Raw genomic sequence first — 19,038 nt, 5'->3', positions numbered from 1 at the left:
CTGACAGTTATATGTATATGCTTTGCTGCATCAGTTTTTATGAAAAATGGTACCTGCTTTACTGCTGTTTCCTGTTCCCTAAGCTTAGCCTCCCAGCAGCCCAGAGCACACTGAGCATGTGCAGTGCCACGGACACATAAAAGATTGCCTAACATGGTCAACAACTGGGAAGCTCCTGTGTATAATTCATAAGGCATAGACCCCATGTGTTGTATGGCTGCTAAACCTCTGGCCTGGAACAGTCATTTCAGGACCTGAAATACAGTATGTCTAGCCATATTCTCTTGTAGGCTTTGGCATTATCCACAGGGTGCAGCATGTTGCTAGCATTGGGGAGTGCTCTCTGGAAGTGTTTCTTGAAGGTTCCCATACATGTGCTGAGGCTGGAAGTCATCTTAGCAGCCCTTGATTAGGCCGGCAGCCTACGGGCCCTTGTATGGACCCAAAACATTTCCTGATTGGGTTTGCCCAGGTAACAGCTGATCTTACAGAAAACAGATAACACTAAGATAGACAGACAGTTATTTGAAACTGATGTTTTTGGAAGCACCAGCTGGTTTCTCCAAGTGGTTTTATATATTTATATATACTATAATTAAAGAGGATAACAACAGCATAATACTGAAACGAACGTAAAATATCTTAAATACCACCCATTTTATTTATTTAAACAGCAGCCTATTACATATAACTATATAGTTTAAGCGCACATAAAAAGATCTTTCCCTATGCAACCTTTTAAAGAAGGAGTGGTAATGGGTGTGGCAGTGGGCTGGATTTTAGCACTCTGTGGGCAGGGCTTAATTTTGTAGAACTTAGGGTTGCTCAAAACAGTCAATGGGGCAGCCTGAAGGGCAGTTAGTTTGAAAAAATGGATATAATATACTCATTTACTACCTTGGAAACTAAAGTAGAATTAACAAACGAGAGCCAAGCCCAAAAAGTTTGAAGATGTTTGTTAAACCCTGGAAAGTGTCATCATAAACCTGGGACCTATGGTACAACCCAGCTGGCACTTTAGTGTCAATGCAGTTAATTCTGTGTTTCCTGAAACATTAAGAAAGACATAGGTTCCAAGTCTTCTAAAATGACACTGCTATTACCCAAGTTTGGTTGCAAATATTTTGTTCCTTACACATAACAAACCCAGGCTGAATAAAATCATAAAACAGAGCACCAATATTAATTAGTATTTCAAACTAGTCCTGAGCCAGAAACTTGACACCTAAACACCACCCCATTTGGGGTGAGACACCACAAAGTGCCACTATCATAGGTAGCATGGCTTATATACAGGGGGTAGTTCAGGGGGTGCCATCTGGTTCCAGTTGGGTTATTACGAGAGATCCCGAGTCTGTAAAAGATAAAATAATTCATTATGTAGAGGGATAGATATATGTTATATACTGTAGATGAAAGAAAAACATAACTATAAATTCCAAAAAACAAGATTGTCTTGTGATGCATTGATGTTGCTACATTGCTATAAGTGGAACAACTAGAGTTGAATTTGATGGTGTTAAGACCACTTTTGCTATATCTGGGGGTAACGTTCAGGGTAGTAGCCCAGTTGACGGGAACTGAGCCACGTACTGATAGGAACTGATAGGGTTGGGTATTGAACTAGTTTGCCCCAATGCACATACAATACTTAAGGACAACCAACAGGCCATAAATGTTCATGAGCCTTTACCTTCTGTACAGGTTGCCCCCTGAGTCAACACCAAAGACAGAGCCATCTGTCCCAGCCTCGATCTTAGTCATAGTCATGTTCCCATTGACCTGTATCCAGGAATTGCCCTGGCAGTCCATCTCATCGACATTCTGGCGGTAGAACACATTGTTGTTGGAATCACTGCTCAATGCCCAGCAGCCAAGGAGGCCACAACTGTAGTAAATGAAGCTCCCGTCCATGGTAGAGAAGCTCACAGCTGTATACTTGGATGTGGTGAAGCCCCAGTTTAGGCAGACAGCATTATTTTTGGTGTTTACTCCAGATAGAAATGTATTTCCTCCAGCATCTGCTTGCTTCAGAGTTCCGCCTGTTAAATAAGGAAAGTGGAACGCATTAAATACTAGCAAAATGGGTCTTTTTCTGGTTTTGTTTATCTACAGATGGAATGGGCTTTTACTCTGTAAGAGGAGGTAAAGAGGGCCCTGCTCATCAGAGCTTCCAATCTAAAAGGAGATGGGGTATGAGACACATTTATGAAGGGCACTAAAGGGCAAGCAAAGAGCACCTCAGTCTGGTGTCTGTCTCTGCACCTCGTACCAGATGGTGTTGGAACCACCCAGATTGATCAGATCCTAGATGTGCGCCATAATTTTAATTTATAACCTCCTGCTTAGTGCCTATGAAATTAGATGAATCTTGGAGTTTTCCTACTGATAAATTAGGGTGAGATCTGATTTGCTAGATATTAGGGGCAGACTGGGCTGTGGGACACTGGAGAAAAAATGGTGAGCCCAAGCCTGACCCACCTCCCAGCAGGAACTTTGGGAGTTCCACCTGCACCCCAAATCTCAGACGCAAGGAGGAAGTGCATGGGTACATGGTACAAGCGGTGGAGGTTGGCAATGGTGGAGGAGTTGGCAACTTGAGTGGTGGTCTCTAGTGTTACAGCTCTGGTTGGCCCTGGACACCCCAGTCCAACACTCCAAGATATGGTTGGTACTGTATGAGCTAAAGGAGCCCGACAAAAGCGTGTTTGATCCAAGAAAAAAAACTCTACCAACCACAAAATTACCCACAACTGTTTCTCAGTGCAGTTTTGGCACCCTAAGCACCAGTGTCTCTTAGGCAATATATATATACCTCCATCCCATACCTGTTATTGTTTTCCATTGGTTCCCCAGCAGTTTGTACACAACATTGTCTTTGCCCACTCCCCAAATGCCAGCAGGTCCTACGGTCACATGTGCCAGCTGCTGTCCAGGTACCAGGAGGAAGTCATTTCCCGTCCAATTAAAAACATGTCCGCTTTCTGAGACACCAAGGACCATTCCATCACCAGCATCCAACTGCACAAGGCTCGCCAAGAAAGGCGTACATGAATGTCCTAGGCACAGACAGAAACAGAGTCACAGATAGGGGCAAGAGCTCAGTTCACGTTTCTAGAGCAGTGATGGCCAACCAGCATGTCGGCTGTGAGATGTTCTCATATGTTCCAATAGGAAGCTACTCCTGCTCGTATTAAATTAGGCACAATTATGCCTATAGACAGGGGAACTCTGGGGCTACCTCCTCCTTGAAAAGTGGTGGTAATTCTCCATACCAGCAGCTTTTGGCTAAAGAATATTGTGCAAATGTCCTTTTGAAAATTACAATTAGTTGTATACAATGTATAGTGCCCTCTGTACTTTTCTATAAAGGTTAGTAATTTAGCTTATTCTTCCCAGAGTTTTATTAAAAGTATTTGTATTTATTCTATTGTGCTTGGGAACAACTATACTGTTCCTCATCAGAGCAGGCAGTCACAACTTAGCCATAAAAGCCTGTGGCCAGACTGTCATTAGAGTACAGGTATAGGACCCATTATCCAGAATGCTCGGGACCAAGGGTATTCCGGATAAGGGGTCTTTCTGTAATTTGGATCTCCATACCTTAAGTCTACTAAAAAATCAATAAAATATTAATTAAACCCAATAGGATTGTTTTGCATAATAAGGATTATTTATATTTTAGTTGGGATCAATTACAAGGTACTGTTTTATTATTACAGAGAAAAGGGAATCATTTAACCATTAAATAAACCCAATAGGGCTGTTCTGCCCCCAATAAGGGGTAATTATATCTTAGTTGGGATCAAGTACAGGTACTGTTTTATTATTACAGAGAAAAGGGAATCATTTAACCATTAAATAAACCCAATAGGGCTGTTCTGCCCCAATAAGGGGTAATTATATCTTAGTTGGGATCAAGTACAGGTACTGTTTTATTATTACAGAGAAAAGGGAATCATTTAACCATTAAATAAACCCAATAGGGCTGTTCTGCCCCCAATAAGGGGTAATTATATCTTAGTTGGGATCAAGTACAGGTACTGTTTTATTATTACAGAGAAAAGGGAATCATTTAACCATTAAATAAACCCAATAGGGCTGTTCTGCCCCCAATAAGGGGTAATTATATCTTAGTTGGGATCAAGTACAGGTACTGTTTTATTATTACAGAGAAAAGGGAAATCAGTTTTAAAATTCTGAATTATTTGATTAAAATGGAGTCTATGGGAGATGGGTTTTTCAGTAATTCGGAGCTTTCTGCATAACGGGTTTCCGGATAAGGGATCCCATACCTGTACTAGAGTTACCAAGCAATTACATATGAATGCAACATGAGCAAAGTTTACAAAATGTATTCAAAGATAACACATATTGTAATATAGTAAGTGAGGCTGAAACAGTCCATTATGCTTAACAATGTTTTATAATTTCCATATTTTGATCAGTATCATGTCCCATTTATCTCTCATTCCCCTGAGAATTCATTATAAGAGCCCACAATAGCCATGGCTGTGGCAGTTGTACCTTAATCTGTAGTTATTTAGTGCCTATAACAGGGACATGGGATGTACTAGAGACTCATGGGCTGGGAGATGACCCCACAGAGTAGCAGGGAATGAATTAACTAGCAGTTAGGCTTCATTTGCACACAAAGGTTGGGCTGGAAGGACGAGTGTCTTTTTTCAAGCTGAATGACTATGTTACTATGTAATTACTGACAGCAGAACAACAACAACAGAGAGAGGAGCAGCATTACCTGCAGAGACAATGGCACCCAGCAGGGACAGGCAGATGAAGCGCAGCATTTTCCCCCTTCAGGTTCAGACACACAGTGATTTGGGATGTGACTCCCTCCCTATTTATAAGCTCCTCTGGCTCCTCCTACAGAGAGAGGGCAGACAGGTGACAGGTGTGGGACTCAGCACTGCTGCAATGGTATAGTTACACTATCCCGTGTCTTGTTCATAGGGTGCAACCAGGGCTTGGATAACTGTATATCATAAATCAGTGATAGCCTTCCTTCAGCTCCCCCCGATCCTACTGAACTACAAGTCAGCAGCTTTGGCTGTCTGGGGGATTACCTATTATATCTTATATACCTATTACCTATTATACACTTCTTATATAAATACATAGAATATCAGCTACTGCACAGTTCAATGTAATGTAATTCACACTAAACACTTTTCATGCCCCCCAAATTGTTTCCACTTCTTTGGGGGTTCCACAGTAAGACCCTTTGTAATACATATAGCACGGCTGTTAGAGGGGTCAGAATCCTAGGGGGGCAGCATATAAGAAAGTTGGGGTCATTTACTTACCACAGGCACAACGAGCAAAGTGCACTTCCAAATGCAAAGCGGTTTTTCAGTATTTTTTCCCCAGAATTCCAGTGGGTCACATGTGTGGTAGCATTGGGGTCAGTTGGTTGCATTGTGACATTGAATTTTCTGCCATTAGGTATATTATTATCCAAAATATGTGCTGAAATTATCAGATTCTTTCTAGAAATAATAGCAATGTGGCTGGATTGGAGGAGGGCCATTGCTCCCAAGTGGTGCCAACTGACCATGGAGCCACCATGCCCTGTCTACATGGGCACTATAACAAATACACCATAACAAATACAGCCCCGGGTACTCTGGTAACTTAAAGAATAAGGGTTGGCGTTATGTAGAGCAAGAAAAGGACTGGCATCAGCCAAAAATGCCCCATAAAATATTCATTATTACTTCCTTCTTAAGAAAGTCTGTAATATTTCTCAGGTTTTCAGTTTGCTCAAAAAACAAAAGTAGGTAAGAAAAGTGTAGGTGCCTAAAGGGCCTTAGGGTGGGGAAATACATGAGCAAATGAGAGGTTTCCCAGTCTTACAGTATTTCATTTGTGCATTTTCCAGTGAAATAGCTGCACGTAGCCATGGGTTTATATAGATATTTATTCTAGCAGATGATAGGGGTGCAATAGGGGTGCACAAATGGCAGACAGTTTTATTGGTAACCATAGAAGAATTTCTAGTCAGTTACAGAAGGACAGAATTGTTAAGCCAGAGGAAGAAATGGTAAATAACTGCATGTTTATAACTACAGCAAGAAGATGATAATTATAATAATACTATCCAAAACCTGGATTCATTTACCAGCAGAGTAGGGAGGTTATTAAGTGTTATTACAGTTTTGCTAATGAAGGTGAAATTGCCCTTTAAGCTGCGAGTCTCAGTTCCCCCAAGAGACCTGTTTAGCTTATAAGTGCAGGGAGGTGAGTATACTGGGCTCTGCCAAAAGCTACTTATCTAATTTAGTTTGAGAAACTTTGTATCTTTTTGGGGAAAGGGACTTTTCAATAAGAATCCGGGACTGAGGGCTGAGCTGTTGAAATTGGAACTGTCCTGTGAAAATCGGGGTACTTGGGAGGTATGGACTGTGGGCCCCAAAGCCCCCCTACTGGCCAGGATCTGTGGGCCGGAAGGGAATGTTATGTGAGAGGGGGGAGAGTTGGCAAAGGGGGTGAGGGTAATGGGCCCTTAAGTGGCAGCTGTTCTTCCTTGAATATACCCACTTAAAGTGGTAGTTCACCATTGAGTTAATTTTTGTTATAGAGTGGTCAGTTCTAAGCAGCTTTTCAGTTGGTCTTCATTATTTATTTGCTATTGTTTTTATAATTATTTGGCTTGTTTTTCTAACTCCCTGCAGCTTTCAAACGGGGGTCACTGGCAGTTTCAGTAAACATAGTTACCCCGTTAGCTGATAACTAGGTACTTAGAGTATGTACAATAAACTATTTTTTATAATGTTTAGAATACACAGGACCCTACCTGCCATGGCCCAACATGGCCGCCCGCTCCGGGAGCTCCCTCCTGTTACTGGGGGCATAGCGCTTATTGGGAGCATTTGAACAAAATGTTATTGTTTTCCCCCAACCAGAGTGCAGATTAGCCCACACTGGGGAAAACAATTTTCCACCCATAGGTGCCATTTAATGCTAGATAGACATCTAAGTGATAATTGACACCTAAATACTCATCATATACACATTTCTCTATCCTGACATGTTTGTCTGTGCTGCGAATGCAAACACACAGCCTGTCACTATACATTCCAGGCATCGTTCAATTGCTTTTATTGCTGTAGCTTCTATTTCAGCTCAATAGCTGTACTCTCTCACTCAGAATGGGCCTTCGCTAAGTGGGAGAGAAAGGTGAGGGTGTTGAAACTACAACTCTCTTATTGGTTCTGGGAACAATGTTCACTGGGATCCCTACAATACAGTCAATGTGGCCTGGGAGAGATACCTGCCTTTCCTATGTAGGAGCTCAGAACTGCTCTTTCTAGCCCAACCCTAACTGCCTTACACCCCTAAAGTGGTACTATACAGGGGCTCAGCCCTAACTGCCTTACACCCCTAGAGTGGTACTATACAGGGGCTCAGCCCTAACTGCCTTACACCCCTAGAGCGGTACTATACAGGGGCTCAGCCCTAACTGCCTTACACCCCTAGAGTGGTACTATACAGGGGCTCAGCCCTAACTGCCTTACACCCCTAGAGTGGTACTATACAGGGGCTCAGCCCTAACTGCCTTACACCCCTAGATCGGTACTATACAGGGGCTCAGCCCTAACTGCCTTACACCCCTAGAGTGGTACTATACAGGGGCTCAACCCTAACTGCCTTACACCCCTAGATCGGTACTATACAGGGGCTCAGCCCTAACTGCCTTACACCCCTAGAGTGGTACTATACAGGGGCTCAGCCCTAACTGCCTTACACCCCTAGAGTGGTACTATACAGGGGCTCAGCCCTAACTGCCTTACACCCCTAGAGTGGTACTATACAGGGGCTCAGCCCTAACTGCCTTACACCCCTAGAGTGGTACTATACAGGGGCTCAACCCTAACTGCCTTACACCCCTAGAGTGGTACTATACAGGGGCTCAGCCCTAACTGCCTTACACCCCTAGATCGGTACTATACAGGGGCTCAGCCCTAACTGCCTTACACCCCTAGAGTGGTACTATACAGGGGCTCAGCCCTAACTGCCTTACACCCCTAGAGTGGTACTATACAGGGGCTCAGCCCTAACTGCCTTACACCCCTAGAGTGGTACTATACAGGGGCTCAACCCTAACTGCCTTACACCCCTAGAGTGGTACTATACAGGGGCTCAGCCCTAACTGCCTTACACCCCTAGATCGGTACTATACAGGGGCTCAGCCCTAACTGCCTTACACCCCTAGAGTGGTACTATACAGGGGCTCAGCCCTAACTGCCTTACACCCCTAGAGTGGTACTATACAGGGGCTCAGCCCTAACTGCCTTACACCCCTAGAGTGGTACTATACAGGGGCTCAGCCCTAACTGCCTTACACCCCTAGAGTGGTACTATACAGGGGCTCAGCCCTAACTGCCTTACACCCCTAGAGTGGTACAATACAGGGGCTCAGCCCTAACTGCCTTACACCCCTAGAGTGGTACTATACAGGAGCTCAGCCCTAACTGCCTTACACCCCTAGAGTAGTACTATACAGGGGCTCAGCCCTAACTGCCTTACACCCCTAGAGCGGTACTATACAGGGGCTCAGCCCTAACTGCCTTACACCCCTAGAGTGGTACTATACAGGGGCTCAGCCCTAACTGCCTTACACCCCTAGAGCGGTACTATACAGGGGCTCAGCCCTAACTGCCTTACACCCCTAGAGTGGTACTATACAGGGGCTCAGCCCTAACTGCCTTACACCCCTAGAGTGGTACTATACAGGGGCTCAGCCCTAACTGCCTTACACCCCTAGATCGGTACTATACAGGGGCTCAGCCCTAACTGCCTTACACCCCTAGAGTGGTACTATACAGGGGCTCAGCCCTAACTGCCTTACACCCCTAGAGTGGTACTATACAGGGGCTCAGCCCTAACTGCCTTACACCCCTAGATCGGTACTATACAGGGGCTCAGCCCTAACTGCCTTACACCCCTAGAGTGGTACTATACAGGGGCTCAGCCCTAACTGCCTTACACCCCTAGAGTGGTACTATACAGGGGCTCAGCCCTAACTGCCTTACACCCCTAGAGTGGTACTATACAGGGGCTCAGCCCTAACTGCCTTACACCCCTAGAGTGGTACTATACAGGGGCTCAGCCCTAACTGCCTTACACCCCTAGAGTGGTACTATACAGGGGCTCAGCCCTAACTGCCTTACACCCCTAGAGTAGTACTATACAGGGGCTCAGCCCTAACTGCCTTACACCCCTAGAGTGGTACTATACAGGAGCTCAGCCCTAACTGCCTTACACCCCTAGAGTAGTACTATACAGGGGCTCAGCCCTAACTGCCTTACACCCCTAGAGCGGTACTATACAGGGGCTCAGCCCTAACTGCCTTACACCCCTAGAGTGGTACTATACAGGGGCTAAGCCCTAACTGCCTTACACCCCTAGAGCGGTACTATACAGGGGCTCAGCCCTAACTGCCTTACACCCCTAGAGTGGTACTATACAGGGGCTCAGCCCTAACTGCCTTACACCCCTAGAGTGGTACTATACAGGGGCTCAGCCCTAACTGCCTTACACCCCTAGATCGGTACTATACAGGGGCTCAGCCCTAACTGCCTTACACCCCTAGAGTAGTACTATACAGGGGCTCAGCCCTAACTGCCTTACACCCCTAGAGCGGTACTATACAGGGGCTCAGCCCTAACTGCCTTACACCCCTAGAGTGGTACTATACAGGGGCTCAGCCCTAACTGCCTTACACCCCTAGAATGGTACTATACAGGGGCTCAGCCCTAACTGCCTTACACCCCTAGAGTGGTACTATACAGGGGCTCAGCCCTAACTGCCTTACACCCCTAGAATGGTACTATACAGGGGCTCAGCCCTAACTGCCTTACACCCCTAGAATGGTACTATACAGGGGCTCAGCCCTAACTGCCTTACACCCCTAGAGTGGTACTATACAGGGGCTCAGCCCTAACTGCCTTACACCCCTAGAGTGGTACTATACAGGGGCTCAGCCCTAACTGCCTTACACCCCTAGATCGGTACTATACAGGGGCTCAGCCCTAACTGCCTTACACCCCTTGAGCGGTACTATACAGGGGCTCAGCCCTAACTGCCTTACACCCCTAGAGCGGTACTATACAGGGGCTCAGCCCTAACTGCCTTACACCCCTTGAGCGGTACTATACAGGGGCTCAGCCCTAACTGCCTTACACCCCTAGAGCGGTACTATACAGGGGCTCAGTCCTAACTGCCTTACACCCCTAGAGTGGTACTATACAGGGGCTCAGCCCTAACTGCCTTACACCCCTAGAGTGGTACTATACAGGGGCTCAGCCCTAACTGCCTTACACCCCTAGAGCGGTACTATACAGGGGCTCAGCCCTAACTGCCTTACACCCCTAGAGCGGTACTATACAGGGGCTCAGCCCTAACTGCCTTACACCCCTAGAGTGGTACTATACAGGGGCTCAGCCCTAACTGCCTTACACCCCTAGAGTGGTACTATACAGGGGCTCAGCCCTAACTGCCTTACACCCCTAGAGCGGTACTATACAGGGGCTCAGCCCTAACTGCCTTACACCCCTAGAGCGGTACTATACAGGGGCTCAGCCCTAACTGCCTTACACCCCTAGAGTGGTACTATACAGGGGCTCAGCCCTAACTGCCTTACACCCCTAGAGTAGTACTATACAGGGGCTCAGCCCTAACTGCCTTACACCCCTTGAGCGGTACTATACAGGGGCTCAGCCCTAACTGCCTTACACCCCTAGAGTGGTACTATACAGGGGCTCAGCCCTAACTGCCTTACACCCCTTGAGCGGTACTATACAGGGGCTCAGCCCTAACTGCCTTACACCCCTAGAGTGGTACTATACAGGGGCTCAGCCCTAACTGCCTTACACCCCTAGAGTGGTACTATACAGGGGCTCAGCCCTAACTGCCTTACACCCCTAGAGCGGTACTATACAGGGGCTCAGCCCTAACTGCCTTACACCCCTAGAGTGGTACAATACAGGGGCTCAGCCCTAACTGCCTTACACCCCTAGAGTGGTACTATACAGGGGCTCAGCCCTAACTGCCTTACACCCCTAGAGTAGTACTATACAGGGGCTCAGCCCTAACTGCCTTACACCCCTAGAGTAGTACTATACAGGGGCTCAGCCCTAACTGCCTTACACCCCTAGAGTGGTACTATACAGGGGCTCAGCCCTAACTGCCTTACACCCCTAGAGTAGTACTATACAGGGGCTCAGCCCTAACTGCCTTACACCCCTTGAGCGGTACTATACAGGGGCTCAGCCCTAACTGCCTTACACCCCTAGAGTGGTACTATACAGGGGCTCAGCCCTAACTGCCTTACACCCCTTGAGCGGTACTATACAGGGGCTCAGCCCTAACTGCCTTACACCCCTAGAGTGGTACTATACAGGGGCTCAGCCCTAACTGCCTTACACCCCTAGAGTGGTACTATACAGGGGCTCAGCCCTAACTGCCTTACACCCCTAGAGCGGTACTATACAGGGGCTCAGCCCTAACTGCCTTACACCCCTAGAGTGGTACAATACAGGGGCTCAGCCCTAACTGCCTTACACCCCTAGAGTGGTACTATACAGGGGCTCAGCCCTAACTGCCTTACACCCCTAGAGTAGTACTATACAGGGGCTCAGCCCTAACTGCCTTACACCCCTAGAGCGGTACTATACAGGGGCTCAGCCCTAACTGCCTTACACCCCTAGAGCGGTACTATACAGGGGCTCAGCCCTAACTGCCTTACACCCTAGAGTGGTACTATACAGGGGCTCAGCCCTAACTGCCTTACACCCCTAGAGTGGTACTATACAGGGGCTCAGCCCTAACTGCCTTACACCCCTAGATCGGTACTATACAGGGGCTCAGCCCTAACTGCCTTACACCCCTTGAGCGGTACTATACAGGGGCTCAGCCCTAACTGCCTTACACCCCTAGAGCGGTACTATACAGGGGCTCAGCCCTAACTGCCTTACACCCCTTGAGCGGTACTATACAGGGGCTCAGCCCTAACTGCCTTACACCCCTAGAGCGGTACTATACAGGGGCTCAGTCCTAACTGCCTTACACCCCTAGAGTGGTACTATACAGGGGCTCAGCCCTAACTGCCTTACACCCCTAGAGTGGTACTATACAGGGGCTCAGCCCTAACTGCCTTACACCCTAGAGTAGTACTATACAGGGGCTCAGCCCTAACTGCCTTACACCCCTAGAGTGGTACTATACAGGGGCTCAGCCCTAACTGCCTTACACCCCTAGAGTGGTACTATACAGGGGCTCAGCCCTAACTGCCTTACACCCCTAGATCGGTACTATACAGGGGCTCAGCCCTAACTGCCTTACACCCCTTGAGCGGTACTATACAGGGGCTCAGCCCTAACTGCCTTACACCCCTAGAGCGGTACTATACAGGGGCTCAGCCCTAACTGCCTTACACCCCTAGAGCGGTACTATACAGGGGCTCAGCCCTAACTGCCTTACACCCCTTGAGCGGTACTATACAGGGGCTCAGCCCTAACTGCCTTACACCCCTAGAGTGGTACTATACAGGGGCTCAGCCCTAACTGCCTTACACCCCTTGAGCGGTACTATACAGGGGCTCAGCCCTAACTGCCTTACACCCCTAGAGTGGTACTATACAGGGGCTCAGCCCTAACTGCCTTACACCCCTAGAGTAGTACTATACAGGGGTTCAGCCCTAACTGCCTTACACCCCTAGAGTGGTACTATACAGGGGCTCAGCCCTAACTGCCTTACACCCCTAGAGTGGTACAATACAGGGGCTCAGCCCTAACTGCCTTACACCCCTAGAGTGGTACTATACAGGAGCTCAGCCCTAACTGCCTTACACCCCTAGAGTAGTACTATACAGGGGCTCAGCCCTAACTGCCTTACACCCCTAGAGCGGTACTATACAGGGGCTCAGCCCTAACTGCCTTACACCCCTAGAGCGGTACTATACAGGGGCTCAGCCCTAACTGCCTTACACCCCTAGAGTGGTACTATACAGGGGCTCAGCCCTAACTGCCTTACACCCCTAGATCGGTACTATACAGGGGCTCAGCCCTAACTGCCTTACACCCCTAGAGCGGTACTATACAGGGGCTCAGCCCTAACTGCCTTACACCCCTAGAGCGGTACTATACAGGGGCTCAGCCCTAACTGCCTTACACCCCTAGAATGGTACTATACAGGGGCTCAGCCCTAACTGCCTTACACCCCTAGAGTGGTACTATACAGGGGCTCAGCCCTAACTGCCTTACACCCCTAGAGTGGTACTATACAGGGGCTCAGCCCTAACTGCCTTACACCCCTAGAGTGGTACTATACAGGGGCTCAGCCCTAACTGCCTTACACCCCTAGAATGGTACTATACAGGGGCTCAGCCCTAACTGCCTTACACCCCTAGAGTGGTACTATACAGGGGCTCAGCCCTAACTGCCTTACACCCCTAGAGTGGTACTATACAGGGGCTCAGCCCTAACTGCCTTACACCCCTAGAGTGGTACTATACAGGGGCTCAGCCCTAACTGCCTTACACCCCTAGAGCGGTACTATACAGGGGCTCAGCCCTAACTGCCTTACACCCCTAGAGCGGTACTATACAGGGGCTCAGCCCTAACTGCCTTACACCCCTAGAGCGGTACTATACAGGGGCTCAGCCCTAACTGCCTTACACCCCTAGAGCGGTACTATACAGGGGCTCAGCCCTTACTGCCTTACACCCCTTGAGCGGTACTATACAGGGGCTCAGCCCTAACTGCCTTACACCCCTAGAGCGGTACTATACAGGGGCTCAGCCCTAACTGCCTTACACCCCTAGAGTGGTACTATACAGGGGCTCAGCCCTAACTGCCTTACACCCCTAGAGTGGTACTATACAGGGGCTCAGCCCTAACTGCCTTACACCCCTAGAGCGGTACTATACAGGGGCTCAGCCCTAACTGCCTTACACCCCTAGAGCGGTACTATACAGGGGCTCAGCCCTAACTGCCTTACACCCCTAGAGCGGTACTATACAGGGGCTCAGCCCTAACTGCCTTACACCCCTAGAGCGGTACTATACAGGGGCTCAGCCCTAACTGCCTTACACCCCTAGAGCGGTACTATACAGGGGCTCAGCCCTAACTGCCTTACACCCCTAGAGCGGTACTATACAGGGGCTCAGCCCTAACTGCCTTACACCCCTAGAGTGGTACTATACAGGGGCTCAGCCCTAACTGCCTTACACCCCTTGAGCGGTACTATACAGGGGCTCAGCCCTAACTGCCTTACACCCCTTGAGTGGTACTATACAGGGGCTCAGCCCTAACTGCCTTACACCCCTAGAGTGGTACTATACAGGGGCTCAGCCCTAACTGCCTTACACCCCTAGAGTGGTACTATACAGGGGCTCAGCCCTAACTGCCTTACACCCCTAGAGTGGTACTATACAGGGGCTCAGCCCTAACTGCCTTACACCCCTTGAGTGGTACTATACAGGGGCTCAGCCCTAACTGCCTTACACCCCTAGAGTGGTACTATACAGGGGCTCAGCCCTAACTGCCTTACACCCCTAGAGTGGTACTATACAGGGGCTCAGCCCTAACTGCCTTACACCCCTAGAGTGGTACAATACAGGGGCTCAGCCCTAACTGCCTTACACCCCTAGAGCGGTACTATACAGGGGCTCAGCCCTAACTGCCTTACACCCCTTGAGCGGTACTATACAGGGGCTCAGCCCTAACTGCCTTACACCCCTAGAGCGGTACTATACAGGGGCTCAGCCCTAACTGCCTTACACCCCTTGAGCGGTACTATACAGGGGCTCAGCCCTAACTGCCTTACACCCCTAGAGTGGTACTATACAGGGGCTCAGCCCTAACTGCCTTACACCCCTAGAGTGGTACTATACAGGGGCTCAGCCCTAACTGCCTTACACCCCTAGAGTGGTACTATACAGGGGCTCAGCCCTAACTGCCTTACACCCCTTGAGCGGTACTATACAGGGGCTCAGCCCTAACTGCCTTACACCCCTAGATCGGTACTATACAGGGGCTCAGCCCTAACTGCCTTACACCCCTAGAGTAGTACTATACAGGGGCTCAGCCCTAACTGCCTTACACCCCTAGAGTGGTACTATACAGGGGCTCAGCCCTAACTGCCTTACACCCATAGAGTGGTACAATACAGGGGCTCAGCCCTAACTGCCTTACACCCCTTGAGCGGTACTATACAGGGGCTCAGCCCTAACTGCCTTACACCCCTAGAGTGGTACTATACAGGGGCTCAGTCCTAACTGCCTTACACCCCTAGAGTGGTACTATACAGGGGCTCAGCCCTAACTGCCTTACACCCTTAGAGTGGTACTATACAGGGGCTCAGCCCTAACTGCCTTACACCCCTAGAGCGGTACTATACAGGGGCTCAGCCCTAACTGCCTTACACCCCTAGATCGGTACTATACAGGGGCTCAGCCCTAACTGCCTTACACCCCTAGAGTGGTACTATACAGGGGCTCAGCCCTAACTGCCTTACACCCCTAGAGCGGTACTATACAGGGGCTCAGCCCTAACTGCCTTACACCCCTAGAGCGGTACTATACAGGGGCTCAGCCCTAACTGCCTTACACCCCTAGAGTGGTACTATACAGGGGCTCAGCCCTAACTGCCTTACACCCCTAGAGTGGTACTATACAGGGGCTCAGCCCTAACTGCCTTACACCCCTAGAGCGGTACTATACAGGGGCTCAGCCCTAACTGCCTTACACCCCTAGAGTGGTACTATACAGGGGCTCAGCCCTAACTGCCTTACACCCCTTGAGCGGTACTATACAGGGGCTCAGCCCTAACTGCCTTACACCCCTAGAGTGGTACTATACAGGGCTCAGCCCTAACTGCCTTACACCCCTTGAGCGGTACTATACAGGGGCTCAGCCCTAACTGCCTTACACCCCTAGAGTGGTACTATACAGGGGCTCAGCCCTAACTGCCTTACACCCCTAGAGTAGTACTATACAGGGGCTCAGCCCTAACTGCCTTACACCCCTAGAGCGGTACTATAAAGGGGCTCAGCCCTAACTGCCTTACACCCCTAGAGTGGTACTATACAGGGGCTCAGCCCTAACTGCCTTACACCCCTAGAGTGGTACTATACAGGGGCTCAGCCCTAACTGCCTTACACCCCTAGAGTGGTACTATACAGGGGCTCAGCCCTAACTGCCTTACACCCCTAGAGTGGTACTATACAGGGGCTCAGCCCTAACTGCCTTACACCCCTAGAATGGTACTATACAGGGGCTCAGCCCTAACTGCTTTACACCCCTAGAGTGGTACTATACAGGGGCTCAGCCCTAACTGCCTTACACCCCTAGAGTGGTACTATACAGGGGCTCAGCCCTAACTGCCTTACACCCCTAGAATGGTACTATACAGGGGCTCAGCCCTAACTGCCTTACACCCCTAGAGTGGTACTATACAGGGGCTCAGCCCTAACTGCCTTACACCCCTAGAGTGGTACTATACAGGGGCTCAGCCCTAACTGCCTTACACCCCTAGATTGGTACTATACAGGGGCTCAGCCCTAACTGCCTTACACCCCTAGAGTGGTACTATACAGGGGCTCAGCCCTAACTGCCTTACACCCCTTGAGCGGTACTATACAGGGGCTCAGCCCTAACTGCCTTACACCCCTAGATCGGTACTATACAGGGGCTCAGCCCTAACTGCCTTACACCCCTAGAGCGGTACTATACAGGGGCTCAGCCCTAACTGCCTTACACCCCTTGAGCGGTACTATACAGGGGCTCAGCCCTAACTGCCTTACACCCCTAGAGCGGTACTATACAGGGGCTCAGCCCTAACTGCCTTACACCCCTAGATCGGTACTATACAGGGGCTCAGCCCTAACTGCCTTACACCCCTAGAGCGGTACTATACAGGGGCTCAGCCCTAACTGCCTTACACCCTTGAGCGGTACTATACAGGGGCTCAGCCCTAACTGCCTTACACCCCTTGAGCGGTACTATACAGGGGCTCAGCCCTAACTGCCTTACACCCCTAGAGTGGTACTATACAGGGGCTCAGCCCTAACTGCCTTACACCCCTAGATTGGTACTATACAGGGGCTCAGCCCTAACTGCCTTACACCCCTTGAGCGGTACTATACAGGGGCTCAGCCCTAACTGCCTTACACCCCTAGATCGGTACTATACAGGGGCTCAGCCCTAACTGCCTTACACCCCTAGAGCGGTACTATACAGGGGCTCAGCCCTAACTGCTTTACACCCCTAGAGCGGTACTATACAGGGGCTCAGCCCTAACTGCCTTACACCCCTAGAGTGGTACTATACAGGGGCTCAACCCTAACTGCCTTACACCCCTAGAGCGGTACTATACAGGGGCTCAGCCCTAACTGCTTTACACCCCTAGAGCGGTACTATACAGGGGCTCAGCCCTAACTGCTTTACACCCCTAGAGCGGTACTATACAGGGGCTCAGCCCTAACTGCCTTACACCCCTAGAGCGGTACTATACAGGGGCTCAGCCCTAACTGCCTTACACCCCTAGAGTGGTACTATACAGGGGCTCAGCCCTAACTGCCTTACACCCCTAGAGCGGTACTATACAGGGGCTCAGCCCTAACTGCCTTACACCCCTAGAGTGGTACTATACAGGGGCTCAGCCCTAACTGCCTTACACCCCTAGAGTGGTACTATACAGGGGCTCAGCCCTAACTGCCTTACACCCCTAGAGAGGTACTATACAGGGGCTCAGCCCTAACTGCCTTACACCCCTAGAGTGGTACTATACAGGGGCTCAGCCCTAACTGCCTTACACCCCTAGAGTGGTACTATACAGGGGCTCAGCCCTAACTGCCTTACACCCCTAGAGTGGTACTATACAGGGGCTCAGCCCTAACTGCCTTACACCCCTAGAGTGGTACTATACAGGGGCTCAGCCCTAACTGCCTTACACCCCTAGAGTGGTACTATACAGGGGCTCAGCCCTAACTGCCTTACACCCCTAGAGTGGTACTATACAGAGAGCTACACCTGCCCCCATTTAATGCCTCATTCACAGGGCCCTGTTCCAAACAGGAAGATGCCACTCCCACTCCAGCACTATACCAAAGTGAGGCAGGAAGTGGTCACCATACCTTCTAACCAATAGCATCCATATGTACATGAACTTACTTAGGGGCATATTTATTATGCTGTGTAAAAAGCGGCGTAAAATCGGCGTCATTTTTTTAAGTGTTTTTTCTTCCGCCAGAACTTACGGAAAATAACAGCATAAAATCGGGTGTCTGGACAGCGATCTTCTCCGTTTATTTTACACAGCTTTTTACATTATTTTTTCAGCAAATTCGTTTTACAGAGCTTAATAAATATGCCCTTAGATACATTCCCTTCTGCCCAGCAACTAAGGGAACTGAACCTGTAGGGATTTAAAGCCATAGGGGCCATTTAACCCTATGGGTCCCTAGACATATACCAACAATATAGCCTTATGAGCTGTAGATGTTGCCGACATGCTGTATGGGCACTACAGGGCAATAAAGTTGACACTGTTACATTGGCTGTTACTGCCTTGGCTCTTTTTTTGTTTTGTTTTTACATTTCCATTTGTAGAACTGCGTCGACCAATAATGTTAAATGGCCAACTGGAAAAAATTGAGTTTTTTGGACTCCGAGAATATCTACATATTGTTGGGTGACTATGCCAACCACTTTGGATGTTGAATAGTAGGAGCTATATCAAGAAAGAACATTTGTGGATGTTTCTATATTTTACTATGTACTTCAACAACTCTGGGTTCTACAAATTTTTTTCAACCAGTGTTGCTCTGTGTCTGTGTGGACCCACTAGAGAACCTGACACCCTGGGCCTGCTCTTATACACTGATAGTGCCCAATGGAGTATAAAGGCCCACGGTAGAAACAAGGATAAGCTGATGGGATTTTTTCTAGGTTGGTGCCCACTAGGGCTTGATCCTGTTAGGCCAGTCTAGAGCCTTTTCCAACTTTTCAGTTTGGGA

General features: G+C 49.0%; 1 protein-coding gene across 1 annotated transcript; it reads right to left on the bottom strand.

Annotated features, from left to right (window-relative positions):
* Positions 1-633: 633 nt before the first annotated feature.
* On the bottom strand, positions 634-4,841 carry LOC100492325 (fish-egg lectin-like). The gene is made up of 4 exons (XM_002934633.3): positions 4,760-4,841; positions 2,829-3,059; positions 1,694-2,042; positions 634-1,354 (listed from the first exon to the last, which is right to left on the bottom strand). Exons 1-4 carry the CDS (start codon positions 4,806-4,808, stop codon positions 1,195-1,197), a joined length of 789 nt encoding a protein of 262 aa, XP_002934679.1. The 5' UTR covers positions 4,809-4,841; the 3' UTR covers positions 634-1,194.
* Between the last annotated feature and the right edge of the window lie 14,197 nt (positions 4,842-19,038).

Source organism: Xenopus tropicalis, chromosome 7, assembly GCF_000004195.4.
Source record: "Xenopus tropicalis strain Nigerian chromosome 7, UCB_Xtro_10.0, whole genome shotgun sequence".
Lineage (NCBI taxonomy): Eukaryota > Metazoa > Chordata > Amphibia > Anura > Pipidae > Xenopus > Xenopus tropicalis.
The sequence above is the reverse complement of the archived record's forward strand: the minus strand, read 5'-3'. Positions and strand labels throughout refer to the sequence as shown.

What these genes read in the sequence shown, in the direction of transcription:
- LOC100492325 (XM_002934633.3), bottom strand. Translation starts at nt 4,808, where the DNA reads ATGCTGCGCTTCATCTGCCTGTCCCTGCTGGGTGCCATTGTCTCTGCA. An exon ending in GGGTGCCATTGTCTCTGCAG is followed by an intron (nt 3,060 to 4,759) that starts GTAATGCTGCTC and finishes GTCTGTGCCTAG; the next exon opens with GACATTCATGTACGCCTTTC. An exon ending in GGGGGCAACCTGTACAGAAG is followed by an intron (nt 1,355 to 1,693) that starts GTAAAGGCTCAT and finishes TATCTTTTACAG; the next exon opens with ACTCGGGATCTCTCGTAATA.